Below are 27,066 nucleotides of genomic sequence, written 5' to 3'. Positions count from 1 at the left end.
TCGCCATATAGCCTTAACAGACTGTTGGGGCAAGTGCTGTTAGCGAGCACCTATGAAAGCCAGAACGGCATACGAGGGGGTGGGTGTCTAGCACCATGCCCAGCCGCCTTTGTCTCCCCAGTGGAGATGTTTTTTGCGCACCGCACCAAGTACTCATTTGAGGCTGAGTTGACATGGGGGGGGGGGGGGGTGGGGGCCAGAACCGCTTCCGATAATCGTCACTGGTGCTGGCCCTGAGCGAGAACCGAACTCGGGTGACCAGGTTCGTAGAGCAGCACACTAACTGCCACACTACCGCTCCCCAAAGAACAACTTGGCCTTGACCTTATGTAGTATTATTATTTCTATGGACTCATTTCGGTCATTGTTCGCAAAATAAATGTGAGTTAATCTCTTTTGTTCACGTAAAAGCTTGTTAGATAAGTTAATGTTACTTGAAAAATGGCAAACCAAGAAATCACTGCCCATCTGTTTGTACGCTGTTTGTTTTGTTAGCCTTTAAACTTAAATGCATGTATACTATGCCCCCAAGGGATTGTATTACATCCCATGTGACAGTTGAGTGGTTCCACTATCAGAGAGAAAAGAAACCTAACCCTAATGATTGATGCGGTGTGGGTAGAATATTTTCTACATGCACGGGACATTTTTTATTTATACAACCATTATTGCTATCAGAAAATATTGGAAAAAGCATTTTTTTTGGGTAAACATACAACAGCTTTCAGATATGTTAAATCTGGATGAGTTAAGAGATGTCTACAGTTCAAATTGGGTAAATTAAAATGCAAAAATGTTCCCGACTAGACGTGTGTACGGAGCAGCGATTCCTAAAGGGGACACCGAGAAGGGGAAGGTGATGCTAATGGAATCCCGGTGAAATGGCCAATCAATCATTCACGATGATGTGTATCATTGGGTCAGCATTGTTCCCCTCAAAAGGAATGAGGGAATACATCTTTTCAATTAATAAGCAAAAACATTCACCTTTTAGAGAATGGGAATTTTTCACTTCACGAGTAATGACATTGATGAGATTACTCAGCCTATATCCATTAGCTCTTTCACAAGCGTGTCACCAGAGTATAATAGTGCTTGCAATTTTGCCCCGTTCCCAGGAATGGCACACATGTCTCAAAGTAAATATTACCCTGTACTCACACACAGTAGCTAAGGTAGTAGTAAAACAAACTGAGAAAAAATTACACAGCTGAAATTCCTCAATTGTAAAACCTCGTCTGATGAAACCAAACACAGCGAAATCTCAAGTCTACTACGTCGGCAACTCGAGAATACATGATTGTACCTCTCGACACGTCTGTTTTTAAATCCGAAACACCAAACCATTCCTTTGGAGTGTAACTTCACGAAATGTTTTGGAAATCAACGATGACAAATCTGAACAATCAACGTTAACAAAGTGCATATAATTGCCTCTGGGTGCTCCAGTCAGCTCGGGGCAAGGTGACCAAGGTATCAATTGCGTGTGAATGGTAACAGGTCACACGATCGACAAGCATTTAACAATTCATGCCCCCACCATTGGGTGAATTATAAAAAAGTTGTGTCACATGATTGGAATAAAAAAAATCCATTCAATTTTTTTGCACTGTGTTTTGTTTGTTGTGTCAGATATGTTCTATAATTTGTTCCACCAATCGAAGAACATTTTCACACCGGTAAATAATAATTATAATTATATAATAATTATTATAATCGGTTTGTATGTGCATGATTTGATGCATGCATTGCGAACAATGGAACACATTTAATTATTATACTCAATTAATTTTCACACACTGGGCCAGTGATTTGTAGGTTCACCATTCATTAAAACCATTCTTACCATTGCAATACATTCATTGAACAGTGCCTGTAAGAAATTATTCTTTACAAATAATACACAATATATACGCGAATGGAAACCAAAAAAACCTGAAAATACAAACGAATCAGTAGAAGAAAATATAATAGATTTTAAAAATAAGATTGACCCCCCAATCGCAACAATTAATCGAACTGTGGGGTAGAGTAAATTGTTACTGCCTAATTTGAAAGTTTCACCGATGACCTGATCTCTTGGAATGCACCTGATCTCATCAGATTGCACAAGCTAAGCAAAATTGAGTCTGAAGCGTGCTGCGATGGTAACCGCCATGCATTTGAAAGATGTTATAGGATGCTGCGGAGATATTTCGAAAAGCAGCAGAGGGCAGTATAGCAAAATTCCCAATTGTACTGTACTATGCTCCCGCATCTGTACTCCCCGCCTTCAACAACCCACACAGACCAGGGTGGTGAAGTATCACGAAAATAAACGACCAACGTGGCATGGAAAGGCCCTTTTCATTCGGCAGTGAACTGACAAAAGGGCTGTACGTGGTACAAAACAAACACGGACGTGTACAATGCGAAGAATCTCGACTTAAAGCTTTCGTGACTGCAGGAATTCTGATTCTTTGGGTCTTTCGGTAAAGTCACGTAGATAGGTAAAAAAAAGATAACACAAAACTACGACGTTTCGATCACAACACAAGCGATCGTCATCAGGAGTAAAGAGGAGGAAAGCTGCTGAATGCAGACTGTTTTTATAGGGTGTAGTCCTAGGGTCATAAACGCAGTGGGCGGGGCTAGTGATGCTAATGTGAGAAATTAGCATGTAAGATCGAAGGTTTCAGCACTTACTCCGCAGCAGCATCGCGTGGGTAGGATCCTCCAGGAAGAGGGCGGCCAGCGCGGCCACCATGGCCTGGAAGTCGCCGCTTGATCGGTAGTCCTTGAGGGCGCCGAAGAAGCGGTCAAACTCCCCAGCGCCGAGCAAGATCCGCACCTCATCCACGTACCGCGCGCACGCTTTCCTGCAGCGCTCCTGCTCCACGTCGCCTGCACGAGCGGCAGCGGCAGAAAATACGCGAGCACGCATTGGACGAACGTGGGCAGATGGGACCGGAGCGTGTGGCATCGGGGTGGGTGCTCAGTAATAACCGCGAGTGAGAAAAAAAGTTACCTCTTCTATTTGCAGTAATATTAGATTTACGCTCTGCAACGTAGATATGTACGTTGAACTTCTTTCGCACCGTTCGTAGCCAACTTTGTTAATCAGAGGTGAAGAGGAAGGACAAGAAACTAAACACAGAAAGAAGTTGTAATGAAATGAGTTTTCAATCTAGATTTAAACGTGCATAGCTTTCTAGTTTTCTAATTTTGGAAGAGCATAAACCAAAGGTGTTGCACAAGCAAAGGTGATGCTCGTAAGGCAAACCGATGCAGATGAACATTAACTGGCCTAACTTTCAATGATTAGTCATCTTTAATTGTGGATACTTTGTAAATAGAGAAAACTAAGTGGTGGCCCAATGGTTGGCTCACTGTGATATAAGCCAGGTGACCCGAGTTCGAGACCCAAGATCGTGACCCGGCTGTGGATAACTTAAGCGGTGAGTTATACAGTGAGGGAAAAAAATATTTGATCCCCTGATGATTTTGTACGTTTGCCCACTGACAAAGAAATTATCAGTCTATAATTTGAATGGTAGGTTTATTTGAACAGTGAGAGACAGAATAACAACAAAAAAATCCAGAAAAACGCATGTCAAAAATGTTATAAATTGATTTGCATTTTAATGAGGGAAATAAGTATTTGACCCCTCTGCAAAACATGACTTAGTACTTGGTGGCAAAACCATTGTTGGCAATCACAGAGGTCAGACGTTTTTTGTAGTTGTCCACCAGGTTTGCACACATCTCAGGAGGGATTTTGTCCCACTCCTCTTTGCAGATCTTCTCCAAGTCATTAAAGTTTCGAGGCTGACGATTGGCAACTCGAACCTTCAGCTCCCTCCACAGATTTTCTATGGGATTAAGGTCTGGAGACTGGCTAGGCCACTCCAGGACCTTAATGTGCTTCTTCTTGAGCCACTCCTTTGTTGCCTTGGCCGTGTGTTTTGGGTCATTGTTATGCTGGAATACCCATCCACGACCCATTTTCAATGCCCTGGCTGAGGGAAGGAGGTTCTCACCCAAGATTTGACGGTACATGGCCCCGTCCATCGTCCCTTTGATGTGGTGAAGTTGTCCTGTTCCCTTAGCAGAAAAACACCCCCAAAGCATAATGTTTCCACCTCCATGTTTGACGGTGGGGATGGTGTTCTTGGGGCCATAGGCAGCATTCCTCCTCCAAACACAGCGAGTTGAGTTGATGCCAAAGAGCTCCATTTTGGTCTCATCTGACCACAACACTTTCCCGCAGTTGTCCTCTGAATCATTCAGATGTTCATTGGCAAACTTCAGATGGGTATGTATATGTGCTTTCTTGAGCAGGGGGACCTTGCGGGCACTGCAGAATTTCAGTCCTTCACGGCGTAGTGTGTTACCAATTGTTTTCTTGGTGACTATGGTCCCAGCTGCCTTAAGATCACTGACAAGATCCTCCCGTGTAATTCTGGGCTGATTCCTCACCGTTCTCATGATCAATGCAACTCCACGAGGTGAGATCTTGCATGGAGCCCCAGGCCGAGGGAGATTGACAGTTCTTTTGTGTTTCTTCCATTTGCGAATAATCGCACCAACTGTTGTCACCTTCTCACCAAGCTGCTTGGCAATGGTCTTGTAGCCCATTCCAGCCTTGTGTAGGTCTACAATCTTGTCCCTGACATTCTTGGAGAGCTCTTTGGTCTTGGCCTTGGTGGAGAGTTTGGAATCTGATTGATTGATTGCTTCTGTGGACAGGTGTCTTTTATACAGGTAACAAGCTGAGATTAGGAGCTCTCCCTTTAAGAGTGTGCTCCTAATCTCAGCTCGTTACCTGTATAAAAGACACCTGGGAGCCAGAAATCTTTCTGATTGAGAGGGGGTCAAATACTTATTTCCCTCATTAAAATGCAAATCAATTTACCACATTTTTGACATGCGTTTTTCTGGAATTTGTTGTTGTTATTCTGTCTCTCACTGTTCAAATAAACCTACCATTAAAATTATAGACTGATCATTTCTTTGTCAGTGGGCAAACGTACAAAATCAGCAGGGGATCAACTACTTTTTACCCTCACTGTATCTGAAAGAGTATTGCACCACTGCTTCACCAACCTTCGCTGACCCGAGTGGTGAAGTATGGATAAATAACACCCATCATCATCATCAATGTGCAGAACAACTTTATCCAGCAGTGGATTGACAGAGGGCCGTGAAAAAAAAGCAAAATGATTCTAAAAATGCACCCCACACAATTCAGAAAATTGCCAAGATTAAGTGACAATTTCATTCCAGAATTGATTTTTTTGCCATTATGGTCCATGTAGAACCTATACTGGCTCAAGGGTGTCCAAGAACCTAAAAGGTTTCCATGAATCGGTCACATACACACACACACGATTCAACATATATTTCAAATATCATGTGCACCCCCCAGGACCAAATCACGCAGAATGCCCCCAATCTTGGTAAATATCACAAGCTAAGCAGGGTTGATAGTAGATAGTACTTGGATGGGCGATCACCATGCATACAACAGGAGTTGTAGAATTTTGCAGGTTTACATCGTCAGCAGATGACCAATGCAGCATATACATTGTTGAACTGTACTACACTAACATTTATGCAACTTTGCCTTCACCAACCCATGCTGACCAGCTTGGATAATTATAGTCATATAAGCTCTATGACCCGCATGGTGTTTGAAGTCCCTAACACAACTGTGAAATGACAAATGGGCTGTATGCGTTCATCATGTGTAATAAGAAGCGACTTAAAGCGATGATCCATTATCTGCCTACTAAAGTAAACCTCCCAGCAGTATTCCCACGCTCCATTAGTAAGCGACATTTCCGAGCGATCACTAACGCAGGTTCGCCAACGCCTCTTTACGAGACACTCTCAACGTCGCGCCCACCTGCGAAATGTGCTGAGAAACCGCCGAAAAGTATCTCGTGAAACTACTGCGCCGGAGGGCTGGAGTGGGGGCGGCGGGTGCTGTTGCGCTCCGGTGGGGAGTGTCCAGATAGCGAGCGACAAGAGGCCGGAAGGTGGGAGGGGGGGCGCAGCCTCACGTTGCTTGGCGGTTTGCGCCGTGGGTTTCTCGGGCACAGCCACGACGGCGCACGAGGTCGACGCTTGCTCCAGCGGCCTCAGGTGGCCGGCGCCCTTGTTCAGGTGAGTGCTGCTGTCCAACTCCTGCGCGGAGCTCTCGGCGGAGATCGCCGCCGAGCAGCCGAGCTTCGACTTGGGGTTCCCGTGTACGCTTCCATCCTCTGAACTGAGCTTCCTTTTGGTCTGGACGCCTGTGCCCGAAGGGATTGCGGCAACACACTTTGAGACCACTTGCAGGGAAGAGACACGAGCACCACATCTTGCCGAAAGTCGAGATTAGAATGACAAACCAGAACGTTACAACAACAACAAACCTGACTGCGCTGCGTTCTGCTGGAGGAGTTCGGTGCGCTGCTCGCGAGTCAAGCTGTGCTCCGCCACGTAGCCGCAGCCCTCGCCCGTCAGGTCCCGGCAAGTCTCATCAAATGCCTTCTTGTGATGCGGCCGGACGAAGATGTAAAACTCTGCCGTGGTGTGGTGGAAGGGAGGGGGACACGGGCATAAACCATCACGGGAACTTCGGTCATCCTCGCAGCGCCGGCTTTTGGCTGGCCTACGAATTAAGATTGTCACCGCATTGCGCGCTTTCAGACGCGCTTCTGCGGCCGTCTGGAACGCTCTTCCTTCAAATATTAGGAAGTCACTGGAGCTATGCACTTTTAAATCATCAAGATTGAAAACTGATTTCTTTAGAACTGCTTTTTGTATTCTTTGAGTCTTTCGGTAAAGCCACGTAGATAATTGTAAGCTCGGAGAGAGCTCGGCGATGCTCTTGCCGAGAGCTCTCTCGGAGCATACATTTACAAGAAAATTTCTTACATTGACATGCTAATCTATCACAATGTAAAGGCCGCCCCCACAGCTTCGTTTGTCAAGATTTACCCGATCTTACATTTACATGCAAATTTAATCTCTAGCCCCTCCCACTGACCCTTGGGCTACACCCATCCCAAGCCTTTAAAAAAAGACTCCTTACCTTAGCAGCGCTCCCACCATATATTCTCAGCAGCTCTCCCGCGATATTTCTCACCTGATGACGAATGCTTGTGTTGCGATCGAAACGTCGTGATATTGTTATTACTTTTTATTATTTGATCCATCTACGTGACTTTACCGAAAAACCCAAAGAATATGAATTCCTGCAGTCACGAAAGCTTTAAGTCAAGATTTAACTGCTTTTTGTGTTTAGTTTGCTGTCCTTCCCCCGCACCTCAAATTTGCATGGTTGGCTATATACGGTGTGAAAGAAGTTAAACATACATACACACTAGGGAGGGTGATATGAGCAAGGGATGTGGGGTAAACATAGAATTGAGGATGTGAGAGGTGAGAGATTAGGGCTGGCTTTAGGTATAATTGCACCTCTGGACACCAGAGCAGAAAATAAACCCTTCAACTTTCCCACGCCCTCCATTTATACATGCACAGACAAAGGCCCACACCCCCCGCCCGACCCCTTACAGCTGTTAACGACTTTTTGACAGTGCTATTAGCACACAGCTATGAAGGCCGGAATGGCGCATCAGGGGGGTGGGAGTGGTCAACACCAGGCCCAGCCACCTTTGTTTCCCTAGTGCTGATGTTTTACAAACTTCCGTCAAGTATTTGATTAAGGCTCAGTTGATCAAGAAAGGCACAGGACCTACATCCAAATACACGCACACAATCCCCAAGCGATAAACAGTCATTGTTTATACCGTTCATATTAAAATGATAATATGAAATTAAGATATAAATGTGTCATGAAACCAGCCACCACGCGACACAGCCAACTAGTAAGATTTGTCACGTGAACAGAACAAGCCAATTCGTTACTAGTACAGCACACCGGTGTGTTGGAGAGTAAACACACACACGACATTTACAATCCGAGTACGACGTTTTGCCAGTAATCTGGCTGTTGCCTGATGAAGCTAGTTGTAATTACTGGCGAAACGTCGTACACAGATTGTAAATGTTGTGGCTTTGCTCTCCAACACACCGGTGTGCTGTACTAGTGACGAATTGGCACGTTCTGTTTACGTGACAAATCTTACTAATTGGCTGTGTCGGGTGGTGGTGGGTTTAACCACACATTTATATATTTACACGATCTCACCCATAAAAACCTGTATTATGGATATTTTTCGATTTAAAGCTTTCGTGACTGCAGGGATTCATATTCTTGGTTCTTTCGGTAAAGTAACGGAGAAGGGAAATAATAAAATAATGAAAATAAAATACTAATTGTTTTATTTCATTATTTTATTATTTCCCTTCGAAAGAAAGAACCAAGAATATGGATGATATTGTTCGTGAAAGCCTACGTGTTAAATTTAAATGAAGAGTCCACCCCTTTATGAATAAAAATGCAACTTGGTATTTTTTCATGGGCCCTTCAGGAGTTTGAGACCCCTGAACAAATGTCCCGTTTGCTGCTCGCCCCCCCCCCCCCGCCGCTCGAATTGACTCTGGCCATACGCTGAGAACGTGTAACGATTATTTTACCCATCACGCTAAGTGGAGCTGCTTTGATACATTTCTCGACCAGGAGGAGAAGTTAATGAGTGGTCTGTATCGAACGACCGTGCACCAAGGTGAGAAAAGCAAGTGCATGGCTCGGCTTGTTAGGTCTCAGAAAAGTGTCAAACTCATTGTCACGAACAGGAATCTATTGCTTCACCTTTTCTCCCAAGGGCTAATAGTTTTTACTGCAGTGCAGCTGTATAAAATCCTATGTCATTGTATATTTTTAATTATCCGTAAAAATAACGTGTAAACATAACCCTACACAACACCCTACAAATGACTGTGAAGACACACTGCCCAGGGGAGGTCTTGTACGCGTGCTTAAACTATGACATGTTTACGAGGATAATTAATATTACAATGCCGTACAACAAACTTTACAATGGTCGTAAATAACATAAGGCACTACCCGTTGCCATCAAGCCCATCAAATGTCCACGAGCGACAACTGTAAAATGCTAATTCTCAGCAAAATGTTACGCGTACACGCATGGATTCTATAGCCCTTTTCAACATGCATTTTTCTTTGCAAGTATTTAATTAGCAGTATGGAAAATGTTAGGGCAAAAGTTGTCTTCATTTTTCAAATAATACTATTTTGCTCTGGTTTATTATTAACGTTTTGAGCTAACTTTTTAACAATTAGGCCAATTAGTTATGGGTACATCCCTAAATCCAGACCCCCTCCTGGCAATACAACTTTAAACGACATTTGTATTTGAGCATCATTACGAGCGTCATCATAACCGCATGCCATACGCAGATGGACAGACAAGACAGAAAGATGCGATGCATTAAAGGTTTTGGCCTTCAGTTGCAAAACGTCAACAAACGAAACGCTTCGATGACGAACATTTCCGTCACTAATTTGGTTTGCGAAACGAGAACCGGCATAAGAGAGGCAGCGGGCATGCGACGTACGGCGGAGTAGCCGGTACTTCATGGGGTCCTCGGTGAAGATGGGGCCCAGCTTCTGGAAGAGGAGCTGCAGGTCGTCCATCCGCTTGTACTCGTGCATGGCGCTGCAGAAGTTGGCGTGATTCTCTTGGCTCAGGGTGCGCCTCACGTCCTGAATGTAGGCGCGCGAGCGTTCCACGTGGCTAGCCGGCGTCGGATTCGAGCGCTTGCTGCTGCCCTCCGCCACCCCGCCGGCATGCGCCCGCTCCTGATGATTGCTCACCACCACCATCTTCTTCTTGCTGCCGCGCTGCTCGTCATCCAAAATCTTGTCGTGCCGCAACGTCTGGGTGGAGAGCCAATAGGCCTGGGGCAAAGACAAAGATTCCCGGTATAGCCTTAGCAGACTGTTGGGGCAAGTGCTGTTAGCGAGTAGCACCTATGAAGACCGGCACGGCACACGAGGGGGTGGGTGGCCAGCACCACGCCCGGCCGCTTTTGTCTCCCCAGTGGCGAAGTTTTTACACGTCGTACCAGGTACTCATTAGAGGCCGACTCCACCTAGGGGAGACCCAGGACCGATTCAGAAAATCGTCACTGGTGTTGGCCGTGAGTGGGAATTTAACTCAGGTCACTGGGTTAAGGAGCGCGCTAGAAGTTGCGCTACCGCTCCACACACGCCTGGGGCACACATGCACACACTCACAAAGAAAGCTCAATGGACAAAAACTTTCCATTCAGCTTTAAGATTATAGGAAAGTCATGTTAGTGAGCACCTACTGGACTGATGCAGTCAACGAGGGAGTGTATGGTCACCTTGGTCTTCTCAGTAACGATGTTAACACACATTTACGCACCATGCAACATTGGAGAGGCTCAGGACTGGTTCATATATCCGACACTGATGGGGAATCAAACCCAGGTCGCTGAGTTCAGACTGCAGTGTGCTAGGCACAGTACAACCAATCTTCTATGCCACACAAATACATACATAAATAAATATCAGAGAAAAAAATAACAAAATAGTATTTTACACTATAACAAAGCAATGTTAGTAATCACCTATGTAGCCTGGTCCTGCACAAAAGTGTTGTGTAAACATCACCAGAGCCAGATGATGGTTTCCTCAATGCTGATGAGTATTAATTTCAGGCCGAGGTGATCGAGGGGAGGCTCAGGGCAGGTTCAGACAGCACTTGTCACTGATGTCATCTGTGGATAATTAAACTCAAGCCACAACACCGCACACAAATGTGTGTACACATGCGCACATTAAATGCACACAAACCTACATAAGTGACTATTATTTATTTTGTGGCTTACATTTTGCCTGGGGAAAGCAGGATTGTACTTACCAAGAATGCCGTATGCCTGACTGTTTAAGTTATATAAATATAATTTATTGCAACTGCCAATGCCAATGACACTGCCTTGTAACTAAAGCAAGTGTAGTCACGGAAGCTCGACTTTGGTAATGAATCGCCATTATCCAGGTTACAATAATCAACAATTATAAGTTATAATTGTAAAATGTTTTGTAAAGGTGTCTAATTGGTGCAAATTGTTACTTATGTTTCTCACTTTTAGTCTTATTTTGTAATTTAGTTCACTCCATTAGCCGCAAATTGGTCAAAAGTGGTAAAAGCTTTCGCTTCCATCCAACGTACGCATCACCAGCATCAACTTTAATCAATTAATCGATGCACCACTACACGTCCAACAACAGGGACGTGCTCGACATCAACATTTCCCGCACCTACGATTAGCAGGGTTGGCTTACGTACGGTGCGAAGCAAGTTCAGCATCCGTATGTACGTAAGCTACATCGAGACCGAGCTTTTAAAAATCGCTGCCAGCGCAGAGCGTGCAATTCTGTCTCAAATTTAAAGACCCCCCCCCGCCTCATGCTCCAACCCCGAAGAGCATCACGTTTGCCATGCTCCACCCCGACGCGGCGCTGCCTGGCACTCCACCTGTTCCTCGCCGGGTAGGTGGCTTACGCCGTTCCGCTCCCGGCGCTCGCTAAACTCCAGGGCGTCCAAGAGCCCCGCGGGCCGGCATGCCGGGCGCCCGTCCTCGGGCTCGAACTCCACACACAGCCGTGCCAGGCCGCTAACCCCCGCGTGGTAGTCCCCGGGATCTGGGCGAGAGAAGGCACGGCGGGGCAGGCGACCAAGCATCGCAGTCAGGGAGCCGGAGCCTTTGTACGTATGTGCGTGTTAGGGAGCGGTAGTGTGGTGGTTGGCGCGCTGCGCTATGAACCCGGCAACCCAAGTTCGATTCACGCTGACGGCCAAGACGATTATTTGAACCGGTCCAGGGCCTCCCCTAGGCCGACTCAGCCTAAAATGAGCACCTGCTATGGTGTGTAAACATCGCCACTAGGGAGACAAAGGACCGCCAGGTTTGAGGCTGGCCACCCACCACCTCGTGTACCGTTTTGGCCCTTATAGGTGCTCGCGAACAGCACTTGCCCCAACAGTCTGTTGAACGCGATTCGGGGGATCTTGGCCTTTTTTGTGCGTACTCCCATCGTGTTTTTGCATTATTTGTTGTTGTAACACGCTTCCAGGTTGTTTTTACAACCACATATTGAGGTGTGTATGCGTGTCTCGGCAGGGCGCAGTGGTAAACGTATCGCACGATGAATCTGGCAGGTTCAAGTACACGCTAGGGTTCACATTGGCGATGAGTAATGTCTGCACCAGTGGTGGGCTCCTCCACCTTCACCAACCCACACTTACCAGTGTGACGAAGCAGGCTGCAACAATCTGCATGACTAACAGGGTGTGGGAAGGCATTTATCTTGCAGTAGATTGACAAAGGTACAAACAGAATTCGTATTTTATGATTCACTTTCCAGTATCACTCTTTGCGACATATTGTCACAACATTTTAAAATAAATAATCTCAACACCGGCAGAAAGTAGTGTAGCATCACGCTGAATGAGAGAACGACCCTCTGGAAGGTGACGTAAATAGAAGTACTTCTGATGTCCGATAAATGTCCTCTTATCCACACTAGCTGGTGCAATTCTCACATGCACTTCTATAGAGGTGTGAATCGCATGGAAATAAAATTCAGATTAAATTCTTGGGTAGCTACACTAAGGGGGGGGAGGAGCGCTGGCCCGATTAGCTAACAAGTCCGACAAGCTGCTAAAACCGTTATAATCAATATAATAAAATACACGCATGCCTAGAATAAATATACAAAAATAATCCTATAAACCCTATAACATGTGCACCCGATTTAATGACACGTGCAGCTTTGTCAGATTCGAAGCCAAGACCTGAATGATTCTCTCTCAGTGGTCAAACACAGCATTTGTCACCCGAGTCACTGTGGATAACTTCTCCGGTAGTTTATTTTTACAGGTAAAACCCGGTATACAGAATGAAAAAGCAACCTCAGTAACCCGCAACGTGAGCACTTGCCGTGCGTAAAAAATCCGACATACAGGGAGGGATCTCGGGCTCAAAACAGCATTGTAATGGCGCACATCTTTCTTGGGTGGTTATGAGGCAGAGGTGGAAGTTCTACATTCCAAAGATGGGGACCCCACCGTATCCCCAAGGTGATCTCTACAATTATGCACCATGTGCCTGTCAGTGATAACAAAACAGAACTCTCTCACTTATGCACTCATAAAATCAACATTCAAATGTCGCGCAGACTACAGCTACATTTACAAGTTGTGCGAATACATTCAAATGCAAACACCATACAAATGAAAGCAACATCACGCTTTACAAAGCTCTTAAAACAAAAATGAATGTGCACATTTCTGAATGCGAGCGAAACGCCTACCAACACGCCTGCATGAAAGCCCTTTTGCTGAACATACTGGTGAGCTCCCACCCCATTCAACACCCTCGCCTGCAAACGTGAGCACTTGAAATGTCCAGCAAGGCCTACACCCATTCATACAAAGGCCGATTGACAAATATGCACCAGCACAAATAAACACCTAGATTTTCCCAAATGACTCCATCGGCGATCATTATCACAATTCAACAATTAACTTCTATTCACGAGAGATCGATACTATGTGATAGACCATTGAAATTACTTTGTGAATGAGTGCAAATTGTTTATAATAATTGATCCTACCTCATTAGAATGGGTATTTTTCTTAAACTTTTGTTGTTTTGGGAATTGCCTCTTACTTTGCTTTGTTTGTAACTCGATAAAAAACCCTTCAAGTCTCAACGCATTCTCATCTTGCTGAAAATACTATCTGCAACCTCTGTAGGTGGTTGTGAGTGTTGTGTTACTGAATTTATTTGTGGTTACAAAATGTGTGCAAATAAGTCAAATTGATTGGGGGAAAAGCCTTTCAGTTCATGGTGGACATCCAGCATATTGGAAGTGAAAAGATACATTAATATATTCAAATAAACCTGACAAAACGATTACTGAAACATATCACTGACAAATTTTGATTTAAAGCTTTCGTGACTGCAGGGATTCATATTCTTGGTTCTTTCGGTAAAGTCACGTAGAAGGGAAACAATAAAATAATAAAAATATAAAACAATAACATTCTCACGACGTTTCGACTGCAACACAAGCAATCATCATCACTTTTTTCAAATTTTCTTGTTGTGGTTTTCACACCTGATGATGATTGCTTGTGTTGCAGTCGAAACGTCGTGAGAAATTTATTGTTTTATATTTTTATTATTTTATTGTTTCCCTTCTACGTGACTTTACCGAAAGAACCAAGAATATATATCACTGACACTTACTAACTTAATAGACATTCACTAACTATTTACACTTCTAACGTTTATAATCGAAAAGAAACACATCAATAATGAATCATGTGCAGTTTACACAAAGTTACCGTCGTCATGAAGCAAGGTGAAAAGCTGATGCTTACCTGACGGGCTCATTGATAAAAAAATTTTTTACAGCTATTTAATCGTAGGAAGAAAGTGAAAACATGAGAGAAATCTAGCAGAGTAGGTGGCAGAAATTCAAGTGCACTGGTTCACTGATTCCTGCAGCCTGCCACGCTCTTTCTGATGATGCCGCACGCTTGATTTATTTTTACATATATTAATTAGTTAAATATATACTTTATTGCCAAATTAATTCAACGTGTCCTAAATGGGAGTGCGACGTCATCGCCAGACAACCGCATAGCAGGCTGACGCCTGCGCATTGACCGCAGAAAGCTGGTTTTTAATTTCTTCACGCTTTCCTGGCCTACCCGAATCGCAGTATACTCAAGTTCATCTTGGAGAATTTTACCTCACGGCGCACCAGTTTGGAACCAATTAACACCCTGGAAAAGTGGAGTATTCGCTGGGATACCATTGCTCAACTTGCCAGTCACAAAAACGCGACGCTTTTGCTCCACCTAGAGGGCGCCCTCTTCCACACACCGCAGATGAACATTGCTGCGCTCTTGCATCACTCCGTAAAACACGTCAGGCTCTATAATTTTCACATAAAAGCATTGCGTGCAGCGCGAGCACTTTTAAATACACACGTAAAAAGAAGTTCAATCATTTAGGCTTAATTGAACGCGGACATGCGACCAGTTGGATGCTGTGGATTAAAAAGGCCCCCACTGTAAATTAATGTTAATTCGTTTGCACATTCAAATCCTGAGGGTAATCGCTGGGGCAGGGAACCTTTTTTGATTACCGAGGGCTGAACAGGACTTTCAAAAACGATGGCGGGGCCACACATGAACATACACCATTTGCATTATGCAAAAATTATTTTAAAAAATGTCATTCCTGTCAACCGAGTAGAAAAATGGCCAACAGCTGCACCTCCAATCATCTGTCCGTCAAACTCTTGAAATTTGCGGACGACACCACCCTCATTGGGCTGATCTCTGGTGGGGATGAGTCTGACTATAGGTGGGAAGCTGACAACCTGGTGACCTGGTGTAGCCAGAACAACTTAGAGCTAAATGCTCTAAAGACAGTTGAGATGGTTGTGGACTTCAGGAAGAATACAGCCCCACTCACCCCCATCACCCTGTTAGACTCCCCAGTCAAAATTGTAGAGTCCTTCCGCTTCCTGGGCACTATTCTCTCCCAGGACCTCAAGTGGGAACTGAACATCAGCTCCCTCACCAAGAGAGCTCAACAGAGGATGTACTTTCTACGGCAGCTGAAGAAATTCAACCTGCCAAAGACAATGATGGTGCAATTCTATACAGCGATCATTGAATCCATCCTCACCTCCTCCATAACCGTCTGGTACGCTGCTGCCACTGCCAAGGACAAGAGCAGACTGCAGCGTATCATCCACACTGCTGAGAAGGTAATTGCCTGCAATCTACCAACCCTCGAGGACCTGCACACGACAAGGACCATGAGGCGAGCGAGGAAGATTGTGGCCGATTCCTCCCACCCTGGACACTCTCTGTTTTAGCTACTCCCCTTCGGCAGAAGGCTTCGGTCCATCAGGACCAAAACCTCACGCCATAAAAACAGTTTCTTCCCATCTGCTGCTGGCCTGTTAAACAAGGCCAAGGGCTTACACTGATTTTAACATTTTATCTACATAATGACACCTTGCCGATATTAACTATGTTAACCTATTTGTATTTTTTTTTATTATATCTTAAAGCTATTTTATATTTGATATTTATTCAATGTTATATACTTCAGCCCCTTGGTGTTAGTTAGACTTCTAACCCTTATTATTATAGTAAGAATTGTTTAAAACTTATTTAAGATTTTAGATTTCTATATGTTGAATGTATGCACCATCCTGCCAAAGTAAATTCCGTGTCGGTGTGAACTTTCATGGTGAATAAAACCCTTTCTGATTCTGATTCTGAAGTGACTGAAAGCGATAACATTCAAATAAAGTATTGCCAGGTCAAGATATTCCCCTATTGTTCCCAATCAATGTGCCTGTAGTGACCAATAAATGTTGTTTGCGTGCCATTTTGAAGTGGTAGTAGGCCTCAAGAAACCAAGGGGCGTGTGGGCATGTATGTGTGTATGTTAACTTCTTTCGCACCGTACGTAGCCAACCGTGCTAATCGGACGTGGAATGAAGTCACGAGCCAGACCGCAGGTTCCCTCCCACCCACGCCTTACCGGCTGCGAGTCGTCGCAGGCTGGGCACGTGGGCGTCTACGGCCCTGGCCTTGCGTAGATCGCCGCAGGCGTTGGCCTGCAGGGAGGAGGAGCTGCACCCCGCCCCGTCCGCCTCCCCGCACGCCACCTGCCCTCTGCACGACACCTTTCGCTGGGGGGCAGGCAACTGCAAGACACCGGCGCACACGTCAGGGATGGGGAAACGTGGCCAAGGATGGGACCTAAGCCCAAAAAATAAAAACACTCCCAACATGCAGGAATGCCGAAGTTCACTCAAACGGGTGCCTGGGTGCCATTTGTAAGCATCAGTACTGCGGGCACAAAGGGAGGTCGTGTTGGTCACAACAGTCCCTCAAGCACCATGTCAGCCTTAGTAGGTGTTTGCTAACGGCGCTAGTCCCAACTGTCTGTACAGCTATATGGGGGGATCTTTTGTTTACGTGGAGTGCTTTGTGGCCTGATTCTAAATGTTTTTTTTTATGTTTGCTTTATTCAAATGTATTCTACTTCTGTTATCAGCATCGTGTCATCACGACATGTCTAGCCCAAGCCCACTTGCTTTTCTTAACAGTCAAAACTATGTCTTTAACCTACACGTTCTCTAATCCACGTGTTCCTCTGTCTATCTTTGAATGTAAATCAAAACATGCGCCATCCAAACGTGTGCCCGAAACGTCGTGATTTATTTAATTTTATTTTCTACCTGTGTGACTTTACCGCAGTCATGAAAGCTTCAAATCAAGATTGATTACAAATACTGTAATGCACGTTATCGAGTTTGATTCCACGCATGCATAATCCAATGAATCGATTCTCATTCACGTATCGAGTCAAGCATACTGCTGAGCATCATGGGAGCTGCATGGAAATACAGCGCAGTCCCATTGAGGCAATCTTTAACTTTTTAACGATTTACAAATGTTTCTTAAGTTGGTATATTTAATAAAAATGTCATTATTCTATTAATTGATTTGCATTATTAATTAGTTAGCTTGCAATTATCAGTATTACTGTACATTGATTGCAAGTCTATTTATTATTATTTGTCTAAAATACAAAGCAAACATCAGAAGCACTGGTTTGCTCTTTGACATATAATCGTGGATCAGTGTCGACTTTATTCTGAAGCAGATCTCAACACAATCTGGGCCACGTGATCACAAATCACTATCCGTGACCACATACACCACCCCTATTCGTTAAATATCTATCGTTTAAGAGATTTTCACTCTTTCAGGCCGCGTCTTCCTTCAATTAAAACCTCGGCAAAGGAACTGCTTTTGGGCTGTCGCAATAAACACTCCACATGTGGAAATACAATCGCGTGCGGCTTTTGCCCAATCTCACCATTTTTGTTGCAGTCCGGAAAAACTGCGACAGCTCGCGGACCACTGCACCGAATTCCGGGTAGGCCTTAACAGAAGGACGCATCCAGGACGGCAGCTGCGCTACCGCGCTAGCGGATGAGAACCTGGCAGCAGAACAGAACATAGCGGATGAGAACCTGGCAGCAGAACAGAACATTGGAAAGCCTTGGCCAAGGGGCTGGCTGGACAGCTCAGACGGTTTTGTACACAAAGCGATGGAAAGAGATAAGTGCATGGTGACCATTGCACAGATACCCCGATAAGAAATTGGAGGCAGAGCATTTTATGTCAAAACATATCTCACGAATCTCAATACCCCTATTATATTTTTTAACTCTTTCGTCGATAGGATATGCAGCCATCGCCCTTCACAACATTATATAATCTGTTGATAATAACATAATAGTGCCATGAGAAATCAGTGGGGGTCTCTATATAAATCATGCACAAGTAAAAGGCTTTTTTCATTGCAACAGACACGTGGGTGATGAATGCAGCAGACTGGAGGAAGATCACGGATTATTAACTATGGTGCTGGCTGAGACTATCGTGAATCCTGTGGATGGCTTAAGAAGAACAAACGAAAGTGAACTACAGTAAAACCTTGGATTGCGAGCACAAATCGTTCCGGAAACGTGTTTGTAATCCAAAGCACTCGTATATCAAAGCGCTCGTATATCAGTTGTGATCATGTGCCGCTCGGCAGACAAAGCGTGTATACATACTACTCGTATTGCAAGACCTTGCTCGTTTATCAAATTAATATTTATTTTTAAAAAATTTGCTCGTCTTGCAAAACACTCGCAGACCAAGGTCTTACTGTACTAGACGCGAGTGAGAAAGCTTGACTGTGCACCTTCAGAGAAATATAGAAACAGAAGTATTTTGAACACAAGAGCTTGGCTTGATGGGGTGACCTGGAGACAGAGGATGGACGGATAGTATTGTCAATTTTAATCTTGAACACAGGATACCAATGTTTTAGAAACGCCCTAAATCGCGGAGAGGGGAGTAGACTCATCATTGACGTCATAAACAACCAGTAACGAGTTGAACAATGGATAGAGCCTCAGTGGTGATGCCTGTATGCTGAAAGGGTTGCTAAAGAAGCATGGGACTTATAAGTACAATTTTATACGCTGCATTAATGCACTTTCAAACTGGTATATTAATTATATTGTTAGGTAAGTCTATGTTAAAAATTTTGATGGAAGATTGCAGGGCATGCAACTATTCATACATTTATTGATTAAAATAAATTCAAATGCCATCAACACATGCATTTAATTAAAAGTATATGAATGAATGACTTTTAAATGTATGCATCTTTTATCAAAAAAAATTATTGAGGCTAAAAGGTTGGAATGAACAAGACAAACCAAATGCAGTCGAAATTAAATAAAGTACATGAGATGTACAAAACAAAGGAGATAGTAAATACTGCACCAATACTATGGTGCGGACAATAAGGAAGAGAGACGCTTCTCGGGTTGAATCACGAGCCCAAATTGTGCGAATTGATGGTATTACGGGCAGGATAAGGGGTCGAATCATCAGTGGTCTCGTAGTAGTACCACGTCCATGATTCCATCGTCTGATCCGAATACTGCCTGAAACAAGGACTATACAATTCATAAACATAAACACCAATCGATCGTTTAAGTCTAAGTCCGACGCTCTTGCTGTGCAATACATGATTGATATAACACAGCGATGTGATGAATTGTTCAATTATGATCATCACAACAAGGTTATTTTACATCTCCTTTTGTACCTTCTCATTTTTTCCACGTCTCATTTGTAGTCTTCTTCACGGCACTAGCTTTCACGTGACATTTTGCGCATCATTTGCAGAACTCTCATGCGCACAATCCGGTGAAAGTACCGTGGGCGGAGCAATGGATATTAATGGATGACTCGATGCTTCGTGAACATTCTGGCCGAGCAATTGAGCTCAGGACGTTTCAGGAGGGCGTGGGCGGCGGCAGAAGGGAAGGAAGGGGACGGTACCTGTGGTCGCAGAGGATGATGGCGCCGTAGTCGTGGCGGTGTCGTATGACGCGGCCGATGGCCTGGTTGACAGCACGCGAAGCCTGCTGGGTGTACCACTCCTGGCCAGAGAGGCCCACAAACTCACAGTGACAGAAGACAGATAGCACATGCTTAGCCACCGTGTAAGTACAAACAAGTGGAACAAGGGCCATCATTCACAAAAACTAAGGTTCGGAAAGCTTTACAACCACCTACAGTTGGTGTTCACGTTCAAATGAGAATTTGCGCAGGAGTTATTTCTATTGGCAGCCGTGAAACAAATGTAAACATTCCATGTACAGTGAAACCTTGGATTGCGAGCATAATTCGTTCCGGATACGTGCTCGTAATCCAAAGCACTCGTATATCAAAGAAATAATGGAAACTGAGATGATTCGTTCCACAAACCAAAAATACTGTATTCATATAAAAATTATTAATACAAAATAACTTTTTAGATTTTTATTATTTAAATTTAATAGAAAGTAATCAAATTTATTAATTACATTTAATCGTGGCTGGGAGACGAGAGAGAGGAGAGGAGGGTTATTGTGTAGGACGACTTTCACTTGCAGCACAGTTACTAAATAAGTCACTACACTTGGACACAAAATAAAAAAAAAATGCTTTACGCGCACACACGTGGTCACAACACTATAGTACTGTAGTAAACAGTATACGCTCGCACGGATGTTGACTATACGAGTGAGGCACGCCGACTGAAACCGAACATGGGAGATGATTACCCACAATCCCGCAGCGAGAGAGAGAAAAACCATTGGCTCAGTTGTGACCACGTGACGCTCGGCAGACAAAGTGTATACTGTACATACTGGTCGTATTGCAAGACATCGCTCGTTTATCAAATTATTATTTATTTCAAAAATGTGCTCGTCTTGCAAACACTCGCAGACCAAGTTACTCGCAATCCAAGGTTTCACTGTATGTATGTTGAACTTCTTTCGCACCGTACGTAGCCAACCATACTAATCGGAGGTGTGATGCCAGTCTGTCCAGAGGACAGCCACTGTTGCGGCAGAAGGATGATGGGCTGTTAACCCCCAAAATCACAACCTTCTGATTGCAAGTCAAACATTGTAACCACACCTCAACATAGCTAGATACGTAGAGGGTGCACACGGAGCTCCAATGATATGTGGTCTGATTGTTATGAACCATTATGACTCAAAGGTAAACTATGATGGTTGTCGTAACATGGCAAAACTATGCATTGTACAATATAAGGTCAACAACAATCGTATCGTTAATTTCAAATATAGTTTTTTCAAAAACAATTTTTCAGACACAACAAATGCAATTATTCAAGTATTAATTAAATATCACCCATTAAACGAATACTTTACAAAACTTTATTTTGGAGTAAATGGAGGAATTCTGGCATGGTGGTTATATTTATATAAAAAGTTTTTGCTAAAATATTACATAACGTTGATAAATACAATTACAGGTAAATGATCGTCATATGATTAAAATGCATACTGCATTGTGAAAATTAGATCGTGGCAAATAAAATATACGAAACAATAAATAATTGTATTTGGCACTCATGCGCCCCTTTATAGGATAGGGTTTTCACAAAGTGCCACGTTTCACAATCAGTCTGTAGTAGTGTCACAGTAGGGGGGCGAAGTTGCGACGAGTCATCGAAATCATTCCTTTCCCATTTACATGTACGTGTATGTCATCATGTTTTCTTCCGATTCCATTCCGACGACGTACGTATGGGAATGGCAGCCCCGGAATCAGAAGTAAAAGGCCGTGTGGGAGGGCGTGTGACAGTTTAGCGCCGGCTATCATCAGGTGTGGTCGTGTCGCTTCGGTTCTTTGCGGTGAGCACAATGTCTTTAAAAAACAGCGGTGCTATACCTCTCTAAAAAAATGAATGCTAACCGCTTGCGCGTTCCGAGATTCTGCGGTGAATGGGACCCCACCCTGCAACTTGCAGACGCTTTGGAACGGGTTCAAAAAGTAATTTGCAGGTAATTTCCAAATTCATGAGCATGATGCCGGCACACATTGGCGTAATCTTTTTGAATATGCCGCGGGATCTTTAACGTCCACTGCGAAGCGGACGGTGCATATATAACACGGTTCATTCGGTGGCAGTAATAGCCAGGTGCGGCCTGACGGCTTTGAACCGCAAACTTCTGCAACGAGCGCACGAGGGCCGTGACCGTGAAGCTGCTCCGCAGGAACGGGGCCGACGCCGCAAACGACGAGGCAGAGTCCCTGTCCGCTACCTGCATCTCCGTCGACCGCTTGGCCTTCATCTCGTCCAGGAACTGCATCTTCAGCTTTATCCACGGGTCCATTTGCGGTGGGAATGGTAGCCCCGTGATAATCACCGCCCGGCCATTGGCGTCAGCGAAGTCCAGGCCCTCGCTCACCTGAGCGGAGCGAGGGAGTAGCGGGGGAGCAGCGAGAGTGCAATGATGGTCGTCCCCCCTCTCTCTCTCTCCAATCACGTGGTCTCGATGTAAAAGCCGTGCGTCTGTCACAGGTGACTATTGACTACATTCTAAGCCAGGGGTCGTCGGCAACCTGCGGGTCCAGAGCTGCGAGCGGCTCTTCGTGACGTTCTTTATTAAGGAACACCGTCTCGTATTCACGTGCATTGCGGCTCTTGTAATAGAGTTTTTACCGAATTTGAAAAAAATGGCCCCTTCTTGTTATTTTGGTTGCCGAACCCTGTTCTAACCTCTTGCATCGTCACAGAAAAGACTCTGGTTTTATGATGTACTTGCCTGACCTCTACTGGGTACTACGTAGCCTAACCTCATATAACCTACTGTATTGTAATTCAAATTTTGCACCACAATTATAATTACATTGTCTGGGTGTGCGTGTGTATATATGCAGCTTACATATATGCGGGGTGATCTTTGTGTGTATGCACAAGACGCATATACGCAATGCCAAAAAGTTTTCTTTATTTGCTTGTGATATATTCAGAGCTTACACTTTCGAGTGGGTGGATTACCGATTGTGTGAATGTGGCTGCTGGTGTGTGTGTTGAAGTTTGGCACAAATGTAGTCTGGCAACTCCTCCAAGCACAATACCTTTCCTCTGCAGACGGCAAAGAAGGCTGCGGCGCTGCACCGTGGGTCGTTAATCTTATCGTAGAAACCATTAATTGCCTAGAATGGAAGGAGACACAATAGATCACCAACTGAGCACGGAGCTTGTGAAACAATTTATTGGAGAGAAAAAAAAGGAGAAAGCACCTTCGGTGGGCACATGCCGTGGTTGGGAGAAGGCACTGGGAAATTTGCAGACGAAGATGGGCGGGCATTCTAGGCACGCACGGCTGCGGTTTAACGCACTCGACATTTTGCTCATTGTAACAAAAAAAATCCCTTTGTGTTTTGATCGCGCTCACGACGCAGCACTAAGGCAGAAATGCACGGCACGTAGACATTAAATATAAAGGTGCTACTGGAGCAAATCGGAGGCAGGCGGGCAGCCTTTATGAGGAACCCAATGTCACTTTCAAAAATTGTCACGGCCTCAAGGGCTCCCAGAGGGACAGCACCTTTCACAGGGATGGGCAGCATGCAACGGCTCCCCTCACACTCGTTCCCCAAAGCCCAGAGCTATAACGGGTGTAACTCAAGGATATCAAACATAAAGGCTCTGATCTCACCAAAACCCTCCAATGTCCCTGTCCAAGTTGAGCCTGCTGGCACAGAAACATGGCAGAACTAGAGGGTTCAACCCCAACTTTAAAATACGTTAAGCGGGGAAGGAAGCCTGTGACATAGGAGGAGGACAGTACTGGTGGACAGCAACATCAGATATGGCAGAAGAGCTACCTTCCGCTTGAAGGACTGGCCAATCAAATAATTGAAATCGTAAACGTGAATGCGAAATGCAATGTTGTACCTCTGTGAAAAGCCCTTTCTGCTTGGGCTCCACAAACATAGGTTTAATCTCTTCAATCTTGCTTGATAATCCCTCATTCTGCAAACCGGGCGACACGTCACTTTAAAACCAACAAAGCCTACCCCCCTCCAGCTTGTATATTACCGTTTGAATGATGTACTCGATCATTTAATAAGTCATGTATTGTCTATTATTACTATTCATAATGCACCACAATATCGTGTAGCATGAAACAATAGCGCCAGGATATATCGTAAATGTGCCTGAATGTCAGATTTACCATAGATGTAATAATAAACGCTGCTGCACCAGGCCATGTGACCTTTCAAGGCTCAGGCGGTTATTGCAAAAGCCCATTCCATTAGGGGCACCTGGTGAGAGCTTCAATGTCTCGAAAGTTACAATTTTCATGATTCGCCACGCCTGGCAAACGTGTGTGCAGAGATGCGATGGAGATGTATTTACAGCAAATTGTATGGTGATGCATTTACAGCGAGGCGTATGGTCATGTACGTACAGCACAGTGTGGTGGCAATGTATTCGTATTGTGGTGTGATCGAGATGTATATGCAGCACAGTGTGATGGTGATACATGAACAGCAGTGCGATGGTGACATGTGCATCATCCTGTGATAGTGATGTATTTACGGTACGGTGCGGGTGTGATGGCGATGTATGCATGGTACTGCGCGACGGCGCTTCAAGCACGGCACGGCGTTTTGGTGATGGAAGTACAACCCGGGTGCGATGGTGATATATTCACTGCCCTTTGTGATCGTGATGTATGTATGTATTATTACCACAGTGCGATGATGATGTACGGACGGTGTGATGTCATGCATCTATGGCACACTGCGATGGTGACGCAGGCGCAGCACAGCATGATGGTGATATGCGTGCAGTCTGTTTTCCTATAACGCGGTAGTTTGCGTTCCTGAAGAACGCCGCGTTTTGAAAAAATCTCGTTATAATAAATAAGATATAATATAGGGTAAAGCGCAGGCACGTGGGTAGCATCTCGAAGCATCCAGCAGCATCCCGCCTTGTGCGATGCTACGCCGAGGCAGCCGTACGACCACTTATTCCTACTCACGTGACGTAGTTCCGTTCGCTCGATCGCATTATATCCAATTCGCATCCGCGTCATAAAAAAAAAAATGCGTTCCCGAATATATTAATCGCGTTATATCCAATTCACGTTATGAAAACAACACGTGATAGGAGAAGAGACTGTACACCACGCTAAGTGCGACATTAAACGGCTGCTCCTCGGAAACTGACAATTGTGTGGCGCGACCACGTGCCCCTCACCTTCCAGTGCTGAAGGCACATGTCCATGACGGTGTAGGAGGGGAAGAACACGAGCAGCCCATTGGGGATGATCCTCGCCAGGTTCACTGGGCACGAGAGAGAGGGGGCCAGAGGAAGTGGCTTCACTCCCGTCACTTAACCAAAGGGAGAATTTGGGCCACTGCATTCATAGCGTCTTTGTGATCAAACCATCACATCGTGCCAACTGTGTGCCTCGTAGCAAGCACCGCTGATGGGCAGGAATGATGAAAGGGATAAGCAACCTGATACACCCCAAATAATATCTCTTATCTTGAAGACACGTACGACTGTGTGTTCTGGGCTGTCCGGTATGGGTTTTAAGCTTCACCGATGAGAAAACGACTTTAGAATAACAGTGAAGAACTCGATCTTAGTGCCCCAACGATATCGCTGCATTGCCGTAAAAATACCCATGGGAGTGAAATCGCAGCGACACGCGAGTCAAGCGCAATGGGGATGTGCTGCGTTCGAAAAGACTGCCGTTCTGATAAATCCCGTTAACTCACAATTATCCACGGGTGGATAATCTGGGTTTGGGGACTAACCACACGTGCCAAAATTGCATATATTTGTATTTACTTGTATAAAGGTTCTATAATTAGCTGCTGCTCACTCATCGCAAGGTCAGAAACTCAGTGCCCATGTGATCGTAAACAATTAAACCGATACTTTTTTCAAGCAAAAAAACACACGTGACACATTCTACGTCTTCACCCCATTCTACAGTATGAAGGTAAACAATGTGTTTTAGTACCTAATTTACACATGTTTTAGCATTTTCGGTGTTATTGTTTATGCGGGCTGCCGCTCCCCCCCTCCCTCACATCCTCATTACCCAAGATAATTGAGAGCTTATAAGAATAATAATACTCGTTTTTATAGGAAAACCACACTGAGGGTCCAAACTGCAGTGTTGTGGAAAAATCCCAATTCCCGCCCCGAGCAAAAACCATCCCCATCCTCCTTGGGATGCCATTAACATGCCCATTGCTGCATACCCGGGTATCAAAGACTCAGTATTTTCGCATCAGTGACTGATGGTAAAGAAACGTCTACTTTCTCATGAGCAAAGCTTCGAGCCTGTGTTGGACAAGTGTAGGTGTCCACGTACAAGATAGGTGATATTTGCGTTTTGGGATGTGTTTTACTTTAAAGGAGAAATAGATAGAAGCAAATTAGACTGGCATAGAGAGGGACCATATGCTAGCTACTGACTCTAACCCAGCAGCCGCAAAATAAAACCGGGTTAACGGAAGATTATTATCGCCGTAATAATGGCGCACTTTACCTGCTTTAACACGGAGGCGAATACAATTACACGCTCAAATGCGCATCTAATGGATCGATGCAAAGTAGCGAAATGTGACGTAGCCGTAATGAAGAGACCGATACCTGAGTTGTCTCCCACAGGGTGGTCTCATCTGGAACACAACCGCACACCCTATACCTGTAGCCAAGCACGCGCAACGGCATACCCCCGTTGCGGTGATGCTATCAATTATACCGCACAGCTTTCTGCACGGAGCATGCTGGCACGCTGACCCAATTTACCATACACAATTAGTTCAATTGGCCATAAAGATGTGCTAATGATTACCCAATGTTGTAGCAATTTAGGAAGCACAGTGCTAGGGGCCCTTTCAATTCACAACGGTGGGGGCACATAATCATGAGGGCTGTATTGGTCCTTATTTCGTCAAGGAAACAATTGTCCCCACGCCGATTCACGCAAGAAAACAAAGGCTCTTGCGAATGCGCTCATGTATTATAGAATCACACCGACAATCGTGACCGAGTGAACGAATCATGTAAATTGTATAGTGATGTGCCAAGAAGGGGCTAGAAAGTTGAAGTTTGGCACAAATA

General features: G+C 44.8%; 1 protein-coding gene across 2 annotated transcripts in view; it reads right to left on the bottom strand.

Annotated features, from left to right (window-relative positions):
* RTEL1 (regulator of telomere elongation helicase 1) overlaps positions 1-27,066 on the bottom strand; it is a 74,558-nt gene that overhangs the window by 10,509 nt on the left and 36,983 nt on the right. For both annotated transcript variants that reach the window (XM_032953153.2, XM_076066510.1), the window contains exons 20-31: positions 25,180-25,265; positions 23,869-23,946; positions 23,046-23,123; positions 22,226-22,372; positions 19,944-20,065; positions 17,914-18,037; positions 16,567-16,732; positions 11,463-11,629; positions 9,514-9,856; positions 6,399-6,548; positions 6,045-6,275; positions 2,686-2,883 (exon numbers count right to left, since the gene is read on the bottom strand). In XM_032953153.2, coding sequence (XP_032809044.2) covers positions 2,686-2,883; positions 6,045-6,275; positions 6,399-6,548; positions 9,514-9,856; positions 11,463-11,629; positions 16,567-16,732; positions 17,914-18,037; positions 19,944-20,065; positions 22,226-22,372; positions 23,046-23,123; positions 23,869-23,946; positions 25,180-25,265 — 1,890 coding nt within the window. The remainder of the gene's footprint in view (positions 1-2,685; positions 2,884-6,044; positions 6,276-6,398; positions 6,549-9,513; positions 9,857-11,462; positions 11,630-16,566; positions 16,733-17,913; positions 18,038-19,943; positions 20,066-22,225; positions 22,373-23,045; positions 23,124-23,868; positions 23,947-25,179; positions 25,266-27,066) is intronic.

This window comes from Petromyzon marinus, chromosome 12, assembly GCF_048934315.1.
Source record: "Petromyzon marinus isolate PM22_M1 ecotype Great Lakes invasive population chromosome 12, UKy_Petmar_22M1.pri1.0, whole genome shotgun sequence".
Lineage (NCBI taxonomy): Eukaryota > Metazoa > Chordata > Hyperoartia > Petromyzontiformes > Petromyzontidae > Petromyzon > Petromyzon marinus.
The sequence above is the reverse complement of the archived record's forward strand: the minus strand, read 5'-3'. Positions and strand labels throughout refer to the sequence as shown.